Below are 20,109 nucleotides of genomic sequence, written 5' to 3' on the forward strand. Positions count from 1 at the left end.
TGTAAATACCTGCTCCCACAGGTACCCACAGCTTACAATAACATGCGGACGGGATCTACCAGGACCAGGCTCCCCATGGTAATTACAGCCAGGTTGTAGTTCGCCCCAGGTCTGTGTCCCCCACCCCACCCCGAGATGAGAACCCAGTCACCTTGCAGCTAGTTCTTTGCATTGCGTTGTCCAGGTAAAGCACAGGCTGTTGGGAAAGCTTTGGCCACACTCAGCCCACCTCCCAAGGAGCATTTTACACCTTTGTCCTACAGGACATCTTAGCTATCGAGCAATTTTTGGGCAGGGATGAAGTGGGTTTGTGCTTAGTCATGAGCTGCTTGGCATGTTCCTACCAGTAAAAGTGGCAATTTTACCATCTCCACTGGAGATCCTTGCAGGTATCTAACGTGTACCACTAAAAAAGTATCTTGGTAGGGTATTCTGCAGGTAGGTCCCCAGCCTTAACAGCCACTAACCCTTCCCCAAATGCAAACTAGTGCGCACCTATTGATTTCAAGAACCCTGCAAAGATAACTTATCGTGATTGATCCATTAACCCCTCTTGGAATTGCATAACCTGCTGAACTATTACCATGCACAGAAAGCTAAGTGGGGTATTAGAGGAGATAAAATAATCTGCCAGGCACGGGACATTGTTATGGCTGAGGAATAATGTTTGCTGAGGGCTTATTTCAGATTGATCTGGGAAGCCACATAAGACCATATATTTCCAAATTAAATGGGGAGAACTCAGCATAGACACAGCTGCAGGACACAAAATAGCTGGCTCAGGACAGGGAACGTCTTTGCAGTGTGGCATAAAAGCATAGCTCTGAGTGTTCTATTAGGGCCAGAAATGACAGTAAGAGCCGTGGCTTGAATTTCATAAAGAACGTTGTGCCCTTCTGGGATATCAGTGATAGGAAATACATACATTTTTTCCACAGCGGAGCAGAACCACACTGCAAGGAACTTGAGCCCATTCACTGTAATTTGGGACTCATGCTGAGGCAGAGGAACTATTCACCAGTGTCCTGCCTGCCTGGGATTTTCTTCCTTCGCTTCCTTGCCCCTCCAGCAGTGGTTTTCAACCTGTAGCCTTTGGAAAGGAGAGGTGGAAACTGTCCCCGGAGGACACAAAGTGTCCTTGATAACCCCGAATTTGAGGTTTTAAAAGGGGGATTTACACCTCTGTGGGAAAAGCTCCAAAGTCTCCCACCCTAAAGCCTGGGAAGCCCGTGCCCTGCTGCTGAGGGGGGCAAAAACACCCCGGCAGGCAGGGGCCGGACCCCTCCCCGGCAGCACCGGGCGGAACAACCCCGAGGGGGATCCTCGGCAGCGGGCATGGGGACACCCCCCACAAGTCTCCCGGGGTGCGGGACCCCCACCGGCCCGCCTCGACTTTCACATGAAGCGGCCTTTGCCTTGCGCGCAGCTTCTGCCGGAGGAACCCCGCGGGGGTCACCCGGGGCGGTGTGCGGGGGGTCGGCGGGGGCCGGCCCGGGGGTCCGCGGGGACCGTCCCGGGGCGGTGCGCGGTGGCCGCGGCGGGGCGGGGCGCGGGGCGGGGCGCGGCGGGGCGCGGTGCCGGGCCGCCAGGGGCACACGTGGCTCAGCCCCCCAAAAAGGCACTCCCCGCCGGCGGGAGCGGGCAGTTCGTACCTCGGTCCCTGCAGAGGCGCCGTCGGTCCGGTCGGGTCCGGTCCGGTCCGGTCGGTGGGTGGGTGGGTGCCGGTGCGCAGGGGCAGCGGTTGGCTGCGGAGCGGCGGCTCCCGCCCCTGCGGAGGCAGCCCCGGGCTCGGTCCGGCCCTACCTGCCGGCACTATGAACCTGACAGCCGAGAGCCACCGCGTCCCGCTGAGCGACGGGAACAGCATCCCGCTGTTGGGGCTGGGCACCTACGCCGACCCCCAGAAAGTAAGTCCGGGGGGCGCCGGGACGCGCCGCTCCGCTGGCGGGGGCAGGTGGCGGCCGCCCTGCCTGCAGACCCCCCGAGCCGGGGCTACCCCCCTATTCCCCTCCCCTCCTCCTTTCCTCCCCTTCCGGCTATTTCTCTTTTTGCTCCTTTCCCCCTGCAAAGTTAAAGCCCGAGCTCTCCCGTGGGCAGCTCGCGGGGCGCAGAGGAGGAAAAGGTGGGAATAAAAACTCCCAAAATCCCGCCCAGCTTGCGGTGTGCCGTTCAGCTCCGCGCCGGTGGGAGCAGGGGAAGGGGGCACGGGGGACCGAGGTTCTGCCGCTGCCCCGGGGGCTGGGGAGCCGGGAGGTGCAACCCCCGGGGCCGCCGCGGTCACCGGGACGGGATGTGAGACCTAGCGAGCGCCAGCTCCCCGGTAAGGCGGTCCGGAGACCTCGGTCCCGAGGAGCCTAGAGCCTGGCGGGGGGTACGGGGACGATGGACGGTGCCGCCGGGTTCCCCCCGGGCCGGTCCCGCTGCCTCCCTGCTCCGAGCGCAGATAAGATGAGGGATTTCGAACCGTCTTGCAGCTTGGCCCCGGCACTTTCCAAGGAATGTTCCTGAAACAAAGACCCAAATTCCTGCATCCTGATTCCTGCGGCTCCCACAGCTGAATGCCAGCGGCCAAACCACTCTCAAATATTCCGCATCTTTTCGGTTTTGGCGGGTCTCGGGCAGGCATCCCATCTAACTGTCGCTGCTTCGGCTGCGTCGGGGCTGTGGAAGCATACCTGATGCTCCTTCCCTCTGCGCACAAGGGATCGAGCGCAAAGGCATCTCGTTGGCTGCTGCCTTTCGCTCTCCTAATCCTAAACTGCCTGATCTTTCGGCACCTTTTTTTTTTTTTTTTTTTTATTGTTTGAAGAGTAGGCAAAGAGATATCGTGGCCAGAAGCCTTCTTGTGTAATAGTATCAGAGTTGAGATGCAATGTTGTGTGTACGACTCCGCACACCACAAGGTATTTAAAAATACCTTTTTAAAGAAAACTCTTTATTGAAGCTGTCTAACAACGACTAATTGTACTATGATATATTAGTAAGTGTCAAAGAAGATCTTCACTAAACACAGCTGCAGGCAGTGCATGAGTGATGCAGAAAGGGTGTAAGAAATCCTCAGGGCTGCAGATCTCCCTGGTTAACAATGCTGGTTTACATGGGGAGAATTAGTGAGAATCTGCAATTTCAAAGGCTGGGCACTGTCCCCCACATCACTAAAGTCTTTGGAGATATTTTCAGCTAGTTTGTTCTTTCAATAACGGTTAGTGAAACAAAATTAAGCTCTCTGACAGGAGTTTTAATGTAGCAAAGCAGAACGTTGCATAATTCAGTGACAAAATAGCTCTGAGCAAACTTGAAGCCTCTCTTTCCAGACTTGCATATCATGTCCCCAACCCTCGAGTTACAATTTCACGGTAGTTTGAAGTTGAGAAAAGCAAGGCTGCCAGCAGAAGGGGTGCTCCTGCCTCCCTGCGCTTCCTTCCCACCTGCAGCCCGGGTGAGCTGTGGCCCGATGCTGTGGCATTATCCAGGCTCAGGCAGGGAGCTCAGAGCGGCATATAACCTGCTGGAGCCGAGAGGGGAGGCAGATGGGATTCCCCTTTCGGAGGCAGCTTCTTGGCAATGCTGTAACCCCGCTAAGAGTTCGTTCTGCAGAAATTCAAATGTCCCAAAATCAGCACAGCAACAGTCCTGCTCCTTCTTCCCTAGCCCTGCAAAATCCTGCCACCTCCTTTGCCCTCCTGTCTGTCAAGGTGGACAGTGAGCCTTTGCATGGAGCTCATCAAGAGAAAAAGAATCATTTTTAGGTGGTGATGATTTTCAGCTGAATCAGCCCTGGGTTGTGGCTTTTTTGGTTTTGCATGTACCTCTTTTGTTTTTTGGTGACAGGAGGGGGGGGACACACCAGGACGATGCAGGCAGGGCATTGCTATGGCAACTCCAATTTGGAGGAATTGAAGCTGCTGTGTAACTGCACCCTCAGCAGGGATGGGTGCATATACCCAACCACCCATTCTCCCTCCCCCCACGTTTGTAGGAGTTTGATTTTCTGAGCTGTCTTTGTCTTTCTATGTGGTAAACATGTTCAAAAGTTATGGGTGGGAGGAGGAGCTGAGAAGAGGTAGAGAAAGCAGCACTGATAAAGCACTTGCAAAAGACTCATTTTTGCAAAAGAGCAGGTGAACCACTGTATATTTATCTGGAAGAGCTGGGCTGAGGATTTACGTTGGGATTAAGACTGCATATTTGAGTCGGGGAACTTGTCACAGAGAAAAGGTGGCAACAGGGTGCTACAGGATTTGTTGCAGAATTGTTTGCAGCTACCAGTCGGTGATGTGGCAGGGCATATAAATAGGTCATGGCTTAAAGCTTGCCCATCTCAAAAAGGCTGCTTTGCTGATAAGAGGACAGGGCGGAGGGGCTTCTGTCACCACCTTGCTGTGGCAGTGAAGTGCCACTTAGCCGGGACAAGCTGCTCTGCCGAGTGCTGACTTGTGCCTGGTGCAACTTCCACCAGGATGCCTGGCGAGGTTTCTGTCCAGTTCCTCTCGCCTCGAGAGCCGAAGGGCTTTGTGGCAACTCAGGTCCGTTTCAAAGTTAACCTTAACAAGGGAGGCTATAAACTAGCACTGACACGTTTCTCTTAAAATGCTTAGCTGTAGCCTTTTTGTGGCTGAATTGCTTAAGAAGCAGCATCTGAGCCACCCATTCTCCAGCAGCCAGGCCAGGCAGCTGGTGGTAGCAATTGTGCCAGCCGTCCCCAGCACACTATTTCTGCTCATGAGTCAGATCTCCACAACTTCTAGTCATTTTGTGCTTTGATATAAAATACAGAGCCATTCATTTGTCAGATTATTCATCTTGCTCTTGGAGGCAGATTTTTTTTTTTTTTTTTTTCCAAAGGTTATTCACCCTGGCATCTCAGTGTCAGAGCAGCTTGTCCAAAACAAATCTGTTTTCTCAATCTCACACTCTAGCCCAGTAGCTTGTAATGAGCCTGGAGTGTTCTTCCTGAAGTGCAGGAATGCGCTTACTGGTTAAGCAAACCAGGCAGATCTAGTTAGCCACGGAGCAGGGAAATCTGCTTCTCCGACAGTCGGTTACAAGAAAACAGAGGCAGGAGGCCAGCTTTCATGATTCGGGCTTTGTCTGGATAAACTGCACAGCAGTGCCTTCAGAATTGAAGTGTGTCAGCAGCTTGCCTTGCTCATCTTAGATAACTTAATTGTTCTCCCAAAGACGACTTTGGGAGATAAGTCATGCTTCTCCAGTTGTGAAACACTGAACAAAAAAATAAATCCGTTGACTGAAATCTGGTCCCCTGTGCAAGTTTACTGACTCAACGAAGTACATCACTCAACTGGAGGAGAGCTGGACTGCTGCAGAAAAGGTCTATTTGATAATCAGATTAATTTTAATTGAACATTCTTTCCCCCTAGATGTAAGAAAGCTTTTCTTCTGACTGGATACAGGTCAGGATGAGAAGAATTCAGCTAATTCTTTGAGACTGAAAACACTGGTAGTGCAATGTTGGGGGTTTCTTTTTGCTTTACTGTCCTAGCACAGCAAGAAAGTGGGATGAATCCATTTGCTATCGGTTCATCTGCTGGCAAAAAGAGAGGCTTCTTCACTGGGTCATAGAATTAGTGATAAATTTGGGTTGTTTATCAAGAAAAGCACTTGGAAATATTTTTTTCTGCTTTAATTGGCGTTTCCTATCCTTATTTTTAAGGGAAGGTAACAATTGTATAACTAGAAAGCTTAGTTTGCTTTTGGGTGCAGATTTCAGTGCGTTGAAGTTGGTTTTGTGTTCTCCTTCACACAGGGAAGGAAATGTATAAACTGTATTAGATTCTTGCCTACGTAAATTAGGCTGTTCATCCCAGCAAGGACGGACTCTAGCGGAACACTGAAAATCTCAGTCACTGCCTTCCCCTGTTCTCTCTTCCCTTCCCCAAATATTCCCTCTCCTCATGGGTGTGGGAGGGAACCACGGCGGGAGCAGTGAATCCGGACTATCAAGGTCCTCCAGACGGCTTTAAAATTCGAGGCCGATTCTGCCTCTGTCTGGCTCTGCGGATCCTTCTGGCAAAGCCCCGTGCGTGCAGGAGCGGCTCTGCCAAGGCTCCAGCAGATGCGCCGTGTCCAGCTTTCCCTCCCTGAGGGCCCCCGAGCCGTTGACCCAATTCTCTGGGGTATTAGATGGATCTGGGGGGGGAGAAGGGAGAGGGCAGCTCCACAGGGGAGGGTGGAGGAGGACAGCCCCCTTGATGAGCCCGCGGCATCGCCCCGTGCCACGGCAGAGCCACCTCCCAGCATTGATGCTCAGCTCCCAGCACAGCCCGGCGAGCGGTACTGGTACCCATCTGGAAGCGGATGAGGCGCGGGGACGAGCAGGCTCAGAGGGGAAAGGTGCTAAAAACACTCCTAAATCCTGGAAATCCTATGCCTCGTTAAAACGGCACTTACGCCCGCTTCACTTTATAACTCATCCCTGTCAACACAGCTAAGATCATCAGCCCAGTGCTTCCACATAAATACCCGCTGTCTCCCTGGAAGGTCAAGGGGCCTTGGCCGCAGCTCCTCTCCTGCCTTCCTGTTTTGACTGAGGGAGGAGAGGGCTTGGAGGGAAGGTTGTAGCAACCGCACTGTACACAGGCGCTGCTTCTGAAACATAAGATTGGGCAGTGCGCTCAAGAATAGCACTGGGTGAGGGTTTTTGGCAAGCTGCGACTTTGCTAAAAATGAGGTTCTGAGGTAGCCAAATCCATTCATAAATTGGAAGCAGTTTTGTGGAATATTTTCAGGCAAAACAAATGGCAAAGCATTTCATTTTGGGCACTGGCAGTACAAGCTGAGGAATCAAAGGATTATTAAAGCAGTTGGAGGTAGCAGTTGCCTTTCCCTGAATAGCCTGCTGGTGAGGGAATCCACACAGGCGGCGGGAAACCAGATTCAGTCCTCCTCTCTGCCTCCGGGCATTAAATTCATATCGCACAGCCCAGGGAAATAACGTGATCGGGGGGGGGGGGGGGAGGGGGTATGCGATAGCTAGAGAGAAGCAAGAAGAAACACGTACAGGCTGGAGCGGGAGGAGCACCCTTCCCGCAGGAAAGCGTGCTGCCCACCAGCCCCACAGCTTTGGATGCTGAAGAACTCGGTATGGCACCCAGCCAGGAGGGAGAGAGACCCGTTTTCCCCAAATCCTTAACTACCACAAAGTAACCCTTGTGAGCGCCCAGACAGCCTGGGTTTTGTTTAAGAAGAAATTGCTGGTTTGAATCAGGGAGAGGAGAAGTTCATCCAGGGCTCCCCTATCCAATCTGAGTGACCAAGTAAAAAAAAAAAAAAAAAAAAAAAAAAAAATCTGTTTCAGATAAGTAAAAACACTGTTTTGGCACCCTGAATTACTTTTTACACCCAAGCTAGAAGCTGAACAGAGTAACTTTTCGTTGTACAGGCCGAACAGCCCCTTGTGCTCTCGTAGGACCTCTCATGCCAAAAAGTTTCTCGCACAAGGATGTGCACGCACAAACTATTTCAATTGCTCTTAATGGTTCAGGCTGCATCTCTCCTGCGGGCTGCCCGCCTTTGGAGCTGCCCGCCTTTGGAGCTGCCCTAGGCTACCTTTAAGTCGAAAGAGTTAATAAGTGACGTGTTCCCCTGATGCGATCTGGATCTCTGAGCTGCAGTAAGTGGGGGATTACACACAATTTAATTCCCTCTGTTTTCCTCCTGGCCATCACCGGCTTCGGAAACACGATCGCCTGGAGACAGCAGTGATTTCAGGTGACTTGTAGAGAAAGTCACCTGGCCTGACCCAAAGCTCATGTATTGAAAGTCCCAGGAAGGAGTGACACCTGAGATCTCTGAAGACAGGGTTGAAGCTTAAAGGCTTCCACTTCTTGATATCTTTCCTACAAATTTCTCCTTCTCTGACTCAGACAACTGTCTTCCTCTGTCTTCCTGAGGTAAACCTCCCACTCAGCTTCTAGATAGTTTTCTTGAAAGAGATGAGAGGCAGTGGCAAGAACAGGAACTGCCCTAACATGCAAGTGTCCTTACAGTCTTAGCTTACTTCCCATGGCACGCTATTAAAATAAATGTATAAAGAAAACACCACAGTCCTTTTAATGTGAACAATAACACATGAATATGTGTTCGAACTCAGCAAGTGCTGAGTCTGAAGTTAGCTCCGCAATGAAATGTTTGTTATGAACCTACATGAAATCACCACAGATGTAGGACAGGGAGATATTTTGCCTTTCTCTTCCCTAAAAAAGGCTATTGGGAACCTGACTGGAACAGAACTGGAGGGACTTAGCTGGGATATTTGGCTACAGAGCCTCATATTTATGCCCTGAACTTAAGAAGTGCAGAAAGTTCCCAAAATGAAATTGTTTTTTTTAAAGTTGTTGGGCCATATCCCCTGACCAGCATTTCCAGAGGACATTGTGCCCCTTTACAGCCCCTTTCAGTAACCACCACTGGCTTTCTCAAGCTGTTTGCTTTCTGAGCGGCAGTATTACCTCATGCGGTACTAATTTTTCTCGTCTTCAGGGAGCGCTTCGGAGCGGCGGAGCCACGGCTGGCTGACACACAGTGACACGCGGTCTTTCAGGGTTGGGATTTCTGAGATGTTTCAGAGGGTGGCCTTATGTTCCCTTGGTCTCTGAGGATATCCTAAAACCATACTCCCAAACCGAGACCTGTACACTTGAGGCAAGGGGAGAAGGGATGCAGATATGTTACTGCAGCCCAGGAAGAGAACCGTGCCTGATCTGCTACGCGTCCTGGAGGGCTCCCGGCCTGCCTGTTAGTAAACTTTTAGCCTATCGTTCATGCTGAACGATCTTTATCCTGAAACTGTGTATCTGTAGCCACATCACTCACTGACAAAGTTGTGACCCAGTTAGTTTCACACTTGGAGGACTAAACCATACTCAGACGATTCATCTTGCACAGACTGCAGGTGGGACGGACACCTTACCTTTGGTGGCCGGTATCCTGGTGTTCAGTGATGCCCTTATTGCTTGATCTCCCAGATTTTACTCCTTGTTCTTTGACTAATTCACAGTTACTGGCAAGACCCAGTTGCCAAGAGCGGATAAAGGCGGGATTTCTTGTTATTTGGTCCCCAGATGCCTTGAGGAGGTGCAGTAGCAGGCGTCAGCTTTTAGCAGGCAGCAGAGCAACGCGGCTCTCGGGCAGGAGCGCGGCTGCTCGCTGGAAACACGATCAAAAGCACTGTAAGGACATACGGGAGAAGGAGTCTGCGTGAGGATTCAAGAAACTGCAGCAGCTCTGGGCTGTATTATTGTCTTAATCCATCCCTGCTGTTTGCTACAGAGGTGGCAAATATGCCAGAGGGTGAGGGATGAACAGATGTGCACTTAAGATGCTGCTTTCACAGATCGGACTTCTCATAGCAAATAAGTGAGAGTACAGAGTAGAAGGCGGCACTAAATAAAAAGGGTCTCAGACAAATTCTGCTTTCATCAATGACTTACTAAAACTTAATGTTGCATGACACATTTTAAAGTTCCCTTTCGTTTATGTTTTTATGGCATATTTACCGCCTACAAAAAGCAGAGTTTGTTTCTCTTACATTCACCTTTTCTGTTCTACTGCTGGAACAGTCTTTCTACATTGCTGTGCCTTCAACATTTTGTCATCTTGATCTTCAGCCATGACCTCTCCTCCCCTGCCTGCAACCACCTCTTGACGCCTCAATTCCTGCTAGCTCGCTGTAATCTCATGTTATACAATGAAATATTTTTGGCTTGCATAAATGCAAGATTGCATCTTTATCTCATTAAGAAAGGAAAATTAAGTCATCTAATTAGAAAAAACAGGTAGTCAGAAAAGGCGCTGTTTTTTTTCTGAAATGTGGCAGGCTCAAAACCTCATGGCTTTTGTGTAAGAACCATACTTTAACCATGAAAGTTGGATTTTGGCAAAACGACTTATCACTCTGTCAAGGTAGAGGAAAGATTTTTGCATGCAAATATGTTGAGGACACAAGCTTTGTTCTTATAACTTTGATTTGCACAAAACACACGGCTCTAAGACACTGTTGAATTTGCAGAAATGCTCGTTTACCTTCATGTATCTTCTCTGCTGACATCTCTGTGGTTCTTCATTTCTATGAATCCTGAAGTTTAATAGAAAACAAATTGATAGTATGACTCATCTCTGCTTTGTGCCAATGGGTTCTGTGGTGTTTCCAGCTATGAACACAATTAGTGCCTAATCATGTGTGGCAGATTAAAAGCTGCATTTACTGAAACAGTCAACACACAAAACTCGCAATGAGGATGGGCCCAGCCTTGTAGATGGGGGTGAATGAGAGACTAGCTTTGTAGCTACAAAGCTCATCAACTTACGGAGGACTTCTGAGCCAAATAGCTACAAAAGTGCTAGTTCTGGAAAAGGGTGGATTTTTTAGTTTGCTCGGAGGATTAGACTGTGCTCAGATGACACCACCACCACCACCACCACCCCCCCCCCCAGACCCGAGCATGCCTTAAACCATGAGTCTTCAAAAAACCTCTTCTTAAAAAGATAGTACCGCTAACCTACGCTAACATCTCAGCTGCTACATGAAAACATTTTCAGGCTGCTCCGGGACCGAGACACATATTCCCCTGCAGAGCAGAGGACTTATACTAATGAAACCGTTGACAGCCAGATAATCGCCTGGCCCCAGCGCAGTGATGCCTGCCTAATCCAAGTAGAGGGGCTGGCTCTTACAGCCAACCTGGCACTGCGTCCCTTGGCTCCCAAACGCTGTACCGACACCGCAAGAGCGCTCCAGAGGAAAACGCTCCCAGAGCAAGGTGACATTTAGGAGATGACAACTTTGTCTGGGAGTCAGTATGGCTTTCGGATGGTGAATATCAGATGCCAACATCACCCACTGAGCTACGCGTCTGGCTGTGACATCGAGTGGAATTGCGTTCAATCAGCCCAGATCCAAAATTGATAGAAAGGTAATCCAGATAAGCTTTTAGGAAAGTAGCACTACCCAAGACCAGTCGTAGGGATTCTTGTTTGAAAAGTAAACAAACAGAAAGCAGACCTTTTCCATTTTATAGCTGTGTACTGCAGTGACAAGCACTAGCTGTTTCAGTATACCCCTCTTCCAAAACCGACAAAGCTAGCTGTTACCAGCTATCAAGACCAAATATTAACACACAGAAAAAAAAAAAATTGTTTTCACTTTTCCTCTGGCTTTCTAAATGTGCTAGATTTTTAACCCTGCTCAAGAGCCACAGGGAAAGCTGTCCTATGTAAATAAAAGTTATGAAGATTTTTTTACAGAAGATGAGACAGGGAATCACTGGCATTGTCAAAGAGGGGAAAAAACTGAACACCTATGAGTGAGTAATCTGAATTAACACAACTGAAAGATACGCTTTTTGGCAAGAACATTTAGATCCCAATTTTCCAGACAAACCTCCATTTTCTAAAACATCCTTGACTGGCTCCATACGTTAAATATGACTGTGCATTCCCATGTGTCCCTGATTCCCCGCAGTTCTCTGAAGAACAGCATAAGCATGTTCTTACAGCTCATGCGGGAAGCTAACATCTGGGTTGTGTCTTCGGTTGACCTAGGAGGCCACATTTGTCAAAACTTGAAAATGCTGCGCAGAAAATGCCTCTCTAGGCTTCATCAAAGCCAACTTTTGTTGGTTCAGCTAACTAGGTGGTGGAATTCCCCAAGTTTTACATCTGCCTTTGCAAACACTTCTGCGAACTGGCGCCAGAAACCTCCCCCCTTTAAGTCTAGGGAATGAAGTAGAAGAACTACTGGCAACCTTTTCCTTCTCATCTGTTATTTCACAAGCTGGTGCTTTATCTTCCCCTTGTACCTCCCGCATCCCTGGGATCACATGTCTTCTCTGAAGGGTATTTTGATAGCATCCACCCTTCCAGTTAGATCCACACTTTCCGGGGCTGGCCGGCTGGCTATTGTGTCCTCCAACTCTTCAGGAGACTGTCCCAGTCCACCCGGCTGGCACTGGCAGTGTGGGGTGCTGGTGTGCACATCCTTTGCTTGGTTTGCTTTAATCCTCTAGCTGCCGACAGGGAGGCATGGCAGCCCTTTAACTCAGGCTTGCATTATTGAGTGAACTTGCATCAAGTGAAAAGTTGTGGCAATCCTAAAACTGAGGATTCTGCAATCAAGTAGTAAAAATAACTCCAGCAGCCCCTGCCAGCTACAATAAGGCGGCTTTCCTGAACTCAGCTTTGGCTAAATCCTAGAATAACAATGTCATAGTCATTCTAGAAATGCTAAATCTGCAGTTATGCAATCTAATTTCTGTCGTATGGGCAATCAAACCTCGCACTTCAAGCCACTGACAGCACATCAGGCTGGAGGAGAAAGGCACCCCCTGTCCCCGCTCATTCACAGCGTGACACGAGGCAGCAAGCATCACCATTCCCCCCATCTTCTCGGGGCGCATTTGCTGTCCTCCACTTTCTATAAGGCAACGCACTGCGTGACACAGCGCAAAGCTCTGGGCCGGCACAGCAGCTCGTGGCTCTCAGCTGTGCTCTCTGCCTCCCTTCTCAGCTCTACCTGCTGTTGCAGAGATCCCTTCGCTGGGTTTTGCTTCCTGGATGGTGGCTGCCAATGCTTCCGGGGGATGAAAGCCAGATTTTCCTGTGTACGAGAGAGGAGGATGTGCTGGCGGTTGCATTTTCCAAGAAAGAGGTGTACAGTACAGCTTCTCCTTTACAAGATTAAACAATTCTAAGAATGTGCCCTTGCGCGGCTCATATCCTCTGGCTTTGTAAACTCAACCTGTGCTTTCCTGTAATGCCTTCAGTACACATGTTTTCTATGCTCTGTTCCTAACATCTTAAGCCAGTCCTCTTTGCCAGTTTGTCCAGAAAACAGGCAAATAGAAATAAGCAATTGGGCTTCTAGAAACTTGCATAAGAATCTGTGTGTGAGTGCCGAGGTCGAGCGAAGGAGGCTCTGAGCCCAGGAATGTACCTACTTTCTCCTTCCTGTATTTAGCTGACTAAGATTCCTAAACAGAGGCTCCACATCTTAAATTATAGGTTAGGACCGGAGCACTTAGCCCACGGTTTGGATCTCTTGTGTAATTCAGCTGCAGCTACATTCAGATTTTTTCCAGGAGATGGCCCTGTCTTTCCCAACACCTCAAGCTCTTCCTCTGAGGATCGCTGTTCCCAGCTGAGGGACTGGATACCGTTGCACCAACCAGGTGAGGTGCTCAGGACTAAGGTGAACGGCTCCTTCCCTGAAGTGCTGCTTCCTCAGCTCTCACAAGCTGCCCAGACTGGTGTGACTCTCTAAAGCTGCACACGTGAAACGAGGCAGAGCAGAATCTGAGAACCTAAGTCAGACTCTTTTCCTTTACTGTATGCACTCAATAAAGAATAAATGACAATAGTGACGTTGATACATTTATAAAAGCGGTGCTGGTGGTAGTTGTTCATGTGGTTTGCAAGATCACGATCTGCCGCTAAAGTGCCCCGTTACATTTGTCTTTGGAGGTAATAAGAATCCCTCTTTACCAGCTGGAAAGCCGATGGAAATCGCTGACCAGAAAAGGATGCTACAGAAAAAGCAAAAGGATTGGTGGGCAGCTGAAATGCCACACCAAATAGCAGTAATGAGTAAGACAACCGCTAACACTGCTGAGCAAATACTGTTCTACGTGGGTACGCCTGCACAAAAAATACTCTCCTGTGGCTTGGTCACATGCAATCCTGAGCAAAACTGAAGGTGTACATTTTCTGTGGTAGGCAGAATAGTTTTTGACAAAATGGGATGTGATGGAAGGTGTCTGGAATAAACATTAAAAAATAAAAAAGCTCACAGTCTCAGAGGAAAAAGAGAGCGGACCCTTTCAGACAGGCAGAACCAACGAAGCACATAGCTTTTTCAGACTCATAAAACGTGGTAACTGGCCAGTTGGCTACCTCATCCACGGAGAAGTGGCCAAATTGCTTCTTCCTTTTTTTCAGTGAAGGTGCAAACCTGAGTCTGCTCCCCCCGCCCTTCTGCCAGATTTATTTACTACGGAACCTGAAGGAAATGGGTACCGGTTTGATCTGTCGCACGTGGTGGTAAATCGGCAGGTTTACAAGCTATTGATTGATAGAGGGAATAATAGTGTGTGTTGTTTCCTTAAACTCTATGACCTTAAAAACAGCCTAGATGCTATTGAAGGAGTTATTAGTGATTGAGAGAGCGGTTCTAGTCAACCAAGCAGTTTTTTCTTTCATCGTAGAGCATGTAATAAATTTAATACCTTTTCTGGCACAAATTAGTGACTGACTGCAAGAGCACTGAAGATAAACATCTGGCTTACAGTGTACAAGTGGTTATAAATTTCCAGTTCTAAAAGAGCAGTCCTTGATCAAAGTAGCATGGTTGCGGGGCACACTGATTAGAAGCTCAAACATTAATTATAGCTAAGGATCATGCATACCTCTTATCTACACTTAAATAAAATGTAATAAAGAAGCAAAGATTTGTCTTAAGGCCAAAGCGTCCTGAATTGCTACTGGCAAAGCACGAAGGTTCATAGGACTGACACATTTCAGCACCTCATCTGGCATCTGTGCTGCTCTAAATGGGAGCCCTGCTTATTTGGGAATGGTGCAAGAATAAAAGCTTATCTGAAATGAGTAGACAGCATAGGCAACTACATTTTAGATAACTTGCACTAGTGGATATAACCCACAGTAAGGAGGAGGAGGAGGCTTTCCTGGTAGAGTAAAGGTGGGTGCTTGGTGGCCAGGCAGCCTGGGAGGCACTGCTCCATCAGCTGCTGCGATTGAAGTGCAGACCCTTATACAACACCACGAGATATAAAAGCAGTCATATCACAAGCTCGTATCTGCACTTAAGTAAAAGTCGGTTTTCAGTTGCTAATCTCCGATCCAGCCACTACTAGGTAAGGAATTTATTTCAATGAAAGACACCAGAAATTAAAACACCTCAGGCTGAGCAGTGGGGTAGAAGGGAAAGATGCAGGTTTGTGCCTTCTCTGATGGAAAGATGGATGAGCAGTGGTGATCCGAGTCATCCAGCTTTAATATTGTGTGTCAGGAAACAATGGAATAAGATACGACACTTAAGGCAACACTTCTAAAAAGCGGCAAAACCACAATATGACTAGACTGTGCAACTCATCAGCACAGTTTACCACAGCCCATTACTGAGGATTTGGAAGGATTAGATATGTGAAATGCTAGAAATGATAGTTTCTCCATTAGAATGAAAATAAACATATGTTATAAAGTTTCCAGACTCGCAGATGTCCCAGGTCTTCAGCTGGGACAGTTCAATAGAGGCAGGATTTTCCAAAAACTGTTCCCTAAGTTGCCTTGCATTTTTATATGAAGCACCTTAGACCAGAATCTGTCAGAACTAATATACCACATCAGATGAAATGAACTAGTGCAATGAAAACATTTATATTTAATATAAACTAATCTCCAGCCATTGGTAATCAAGGCTTGATCCAAAAAAAGCCTCCTCAAGCCCCTAAAGAATAAGATTAATCCTTGGGATGGTAGAGTCTTTCACAAGATTATTTGTACAGATGTGTGTAAGTCCCATGCAAAAGATTAAGAAATACATAGAAATTCAGCTCTAACATAAGTTAACTGATGCAGCCAAAGGCAATTGCAGTAACTGCAAGGTTTCTTATTTTCCTCTGTTCCACCCTTCTCCTGAGCCTGCAACTATGCCATTGCCCTCTATGTGAGAGATGGCAAAGGTGAGACTACGTGAGACTACCCTTCTTCACTTATTCCTTCAGCTTTTGTTACTGACCAAACTGGCCCTGGTGTTTGAGAAAAGATGCTACACTCAAAAATCAACATTTCCTTGCTTTGCGAGGTTTAGTTTACAGCTTGAGGAAATGACTGGGAGCTGCGGTCATGCAACCTCTCAAGAGTGCAAAGAGAAGAGAGAGAAAATCCTAGGATCAGGCCCACACCCCATTTTCAGGTTCTTCAACAAAAGGGAAAAAGTTAAAAAAAACAACAACCAAGCAAACAACAAAACTTTTTTTAAAAAAAATCTGTATTAAAGTAATGCATCACTAAATGCTCTGCTTTCATACACTTGAATGGTCAAGTCAAACAGGCTGAAGTCATCTGAAAGTCACGCTGTCTGAAAAATCGGGTTTCATAGAGAAAAACACCGATTGCACTTTTAAATATCTATTTCTCGTTTGGATAACTAGTCATCGCTTGGACTTGAGCTCACAAGACCTTTCCGCTGAGCCCCGTTGCTCTGTGCTAGTCAGCCTGAGCTCGGCAACCGCGGCTACAGCCTCGAGCAGCTCATTGCTGAGACAGAGGTCTGAGGTTACTGGCATCAGTAACTGCAGGCTTGTAGTACTCGTGTCAGAGATTTTTGCCTGCTGCCTTCCTCAAACCCTTCCTTGCAGGTTCAGGCAGGGACAAAGCAGCGAACATGTTGGAGGTTGTCACTGCTCTGTGCCTCCTGCTTCTGTAATGCTGCCCGAGATACCCTGAGGGAAAACTAGCTATTGACTGCTCCTGAAAGGCTTTTAGTCGCCGTGGTCTTCATTACATCCTACTAACAACTCGAAAAGGGCCGTGGCAGGGGCCGAGCACGCCTTTGGGACGCTTCCGCAGCAAAAGCAGCAAAGCATTGAAACAAGTGTTTCGTTGTGTCTCGCAATTAAGCAGACAAGATTGTGTCATCGTTGCTGTAAATACCTTAGCGTGCCAAATTGTGCCATTTTGCCTCTCAGACCTCACCCACGTCTATAATAAAAAGGGCAAGTGTGAGCAGCTTTGCATATTAAGTAACCCTTAGGAACTGCATCCTGCAGCAGAAAGTCCCCCCTTAGTCTGAATAGATGTCGGTCCAGTCATGTCCAACTGCGGCCAGCCCGGGCGGGATGCTGAAGAGCAGAGTGAGCAGGCCGGGATACGGTCCCGTTACCCCAGAATAATTTGCCACCAACCTACAGCTCTGGGACTAGAAGACAGAGAGGTTGACCCCCATGTGTCTTCAGCAGTCCTTCACAGATCTTTCTTCCACGGGGAGAGGGAGACTGATTGCTCTGGTGAAAAGCAATCCTTCCTAACAGCACCTATTGCCAGTCCTGCTTCTTGTCTTTCTCTGGCATCAGCAAAACCAACAAGTTTGAAATCCTCTCTTCATATCCTGTCTCATTTCCAGATGTCTCTGGCATCTGTTTTGTTCATAGAAGAAGCAGCGTGGTCTTGGCCCTTCACTTGGAGGTAGCAAAATTCACCTCTTGGCATACACTGCTAGCAGACAGCAGCACAGCAGACCAGGTTGACTCACCCTATTTCAGTTTTCATTTAAGTGAATCAGATGTCCCTGTCACAGCAGAGCAATGCCCGTGAAAAGGGTGGGAGAACAGTGTTGCCACGTGTCACTGAGAGCCCTTGACCACCACCACTTAGAGCTGCCCTCTCATTATCTAAAGTGTGGCAACAATAGGACATTTTCAGTACAATTTTAGTGACCAGTCAAATGATTTCAGTGACCAGTCTTATGCTTTTTCATTTGGTTTGGCCTACATGTATTTTGCTTGCCACATTGGCTAATGGAAAACATGACAGTTCTGAAAAAACAAGCTTACTCTGGATTTCAGCAAAGACAAGTAAACATAAGTGCAGCACACAGTACAAAAATGCCACTTGGACTCATTAAGAGGTTTCTTGGTCTCATCTTAACCTGAAGCAGTAAGATATATAAAGATATATAAACGTACACTAAAGCATCTACCAGTTCTCAGCCACGTGCTAAGACAACTGTCCAGAACCAGGGATACCAGTAGACAGTCCTGAGCTGTCACCCTTCGGATTGTGATACCACCAATGGTAAGTTGATTTGAGGAGAAAGAAGTCAAATCCGAAATCCTGCTCTGCTGAAAGCTCTACTGGGCCATAAGATATTCAAACAGCCTCTGATCTGGCTCAACCAAAAAGCCCTTTTCCCTTCAAGTAAGGGATTTTATCAAACAGCTGTTGTAGGAAAGCTCTTGCTCTCTAGATAAGAAACTCTGAAATAATTTTCTTATCGAATACATTCAGTTCTACTTTCTGAGGACTCTAGTACTTTCTCTTTCCCAGAGTCATAGAGAATTTTTTGCTTTGCTCCTTTTCCCAGTGTAATTCCACATTTGCGGCACTTCTGAAGAAAAGCGCAGAGCACGTTTTTATTCACAAACACGGGTATCTGGGGAGGTACGGGATGGTTAGACTGGATGAACTCCAGCATAAACATTGTGCATATCTCAGGGACTCTATAGCATTGCAGGAGAGGCGAGCAGGAGGCTGAAACTATGTTTATTCTTTTTGTTCTCCCATTAGACTCCCAAAGGTTCCTGTTTGGAGTCGGTGAAGATTGCCATTGATACTGGTTACCGCCATATTGACGGTGCCTTTGTCTACTACAATGAGCATGAAGTGGGACAAGCCATCCGGGAGAAGATTGCTGAAGGAAGGATCAAGCGAGAGGACATTTTTTACTGTGGCAAGGTAAGAAGCTGCACTCAGATTTTTTTACACTAAATCCAGGATTTCTGTGAATAGGCTTTCTTAAGAATGCTGGTGGTCAACATCTGGCATGCTTCCAAACTCAACACCCTTTATTGTTCTTTCCTAGCATTGCCACAATGCCGCAGAGCTTTATGAGCACTAGGTTCACTGTTAAGCACAGGAATCACTGTTGTTCTCAGTTTAATGCTCTGTTAGCAATGGGAACCATGCAACATCCATTCTGCCTATTATTGTAAGCACCTGCAAGTTTAGACCGTTGCTACACTCGGCAATGCTGCCTAAGCTGTTACTACTGTCCCATGCGTCGTGCTGTCATGCACATTTGTATAGTCACACACTGAGCCCGACCTGGACAATGATCCTGCAAATGAGTTATTTTCTGTTAGAACAATTCCCCATACAGGTTTGCTCCGAGATTGCACAATGAAAGGGGTGGAAGCAAGCACGTGTATGCAAGTGCCTGCGTACAGGAGAACAGCAAGTGCTTACATTGGTACTACTGCCAGAAAATTACTCATCAAGCTACACCCTTAGTTACTGTATCACCTGTCATTAAAAAGTTTGAGGATAGTGAATCAGCTTACTTGCAGAGATGTCATCACACTTCTGCTCTAGAGCAACGAGGCCAGAGTAATGCATGAGCAAGTTAATCCTTTAAAGTCTTAGCCATAAGAGCTGTTTCTCTGCTAGAAGAATGAAATCCCGTGTCCGAAGAAGTGTCTGACAAAAGCTGTTACAACTACAGTAGCTAGATCCTATGTATAAGAGAGAGAACTCATGGCACGTTGCAGAATAAAGATCAGATGGCCCCAGAAAGTTCACGGTGCCTGTCCAGTTTCTAATGGAGTTTATGGCCTGAAGTTCCCTTCCTGCAGAGCTTCTTTGGACATATCAACCTAATATTTTCCCCTTCTCCTTTCCCAAATAAGACGTAATCCTCAAAAGTTACTCAACAGCCTTGGAAATAAATATCACGATTCCTAGAGTGAAAGATCCCATGGGATAAAAGACCTGTTTTACTGTGAGCAATATAGTTAAGCTCTGTGATCTGGGAAACTAAGCTTTGGATTGGGTAGTTTGCAGACCAAGTGGATTTTCAGCAGCTATAGACCAATTTCCAAGTACAGCAATTTCCAATCTGTAAAGTATGCAACTCTTTTCCAAGTTCCCTGCTCAGTTCTACTGGTAACAACCTTGCCATCCTGAGAAAAGAGTCACATCCTCAAATTTTCCACCTTTACCAGGGTAGTCTCTCATATGCCAAATATGTTGATTTGGATCAGTCAAAATATTTTGTTTCAACTGTTTTATAGTTTCACTACTGCAAATTACCAGTAATACTTCAAATCAAAACCACAAAGTTGTGCCAAAAGGTTAGAACCAGATGTCGTAACAATTTTGAGTCTTCAACTTTCCCAACTGCTTCCCCTGCACATTGTTTTCCCATATAAACCTTTAGGTTCTGTGAAAGTGCATCTCTTGGTAAAATTTTATCACACTTTTAAAACTTACTTTATTTATTAAGCCTTTCTGTATTCAGTTGTTCGATCTAATCACTAGATGATATTCCTAGCTGATGACCACTACTTAAACATTGAG

General features: G+C 47.4%; 1 protein-coding gene across 1 annotated transcript in view; it reads left to right on the plus strand.

The window, feature by feature from the left end:
- The first annotated feature begins 1,658 nt into the window (after window positions 1-1,658).
- Window positions 1,659-20,109, plus strand: part of AKR1D1 (aldo-keto reductase family 1 member D1) — a 35,474-nt gene continuing 17,023 nt past the window's right edge. Inside the window, exons 1-2 of the mRNA XM_082487132.1 lie at window positions 1,659-1,907; window positions 18,322-18,489. Coding sequence (XP_082343258.1) covers window positions 1,815-1,907; window positions 18,322-18,489 — 261 coding nt within the window. The 5' untranslated portion in view covers window positions 1,659-1,814. The remainder of the gene's footprint in view (window positions 1,908-18,321; window positions 18,490-20,109) is intronic.

The sequence above is a fragment of the Vanellus vanellus genome, assembly GCF_965231255.1.
Source record: "Vanellus vanellus genome assembly, chromosome: 1".
In the NCBI taxonomy this organism is placed as follows: Eukaryota; Metazoa; Chordata; class Aves; order Charadriiformes; family Charadriidae; genus Vanellus; species Vanellus vanellus.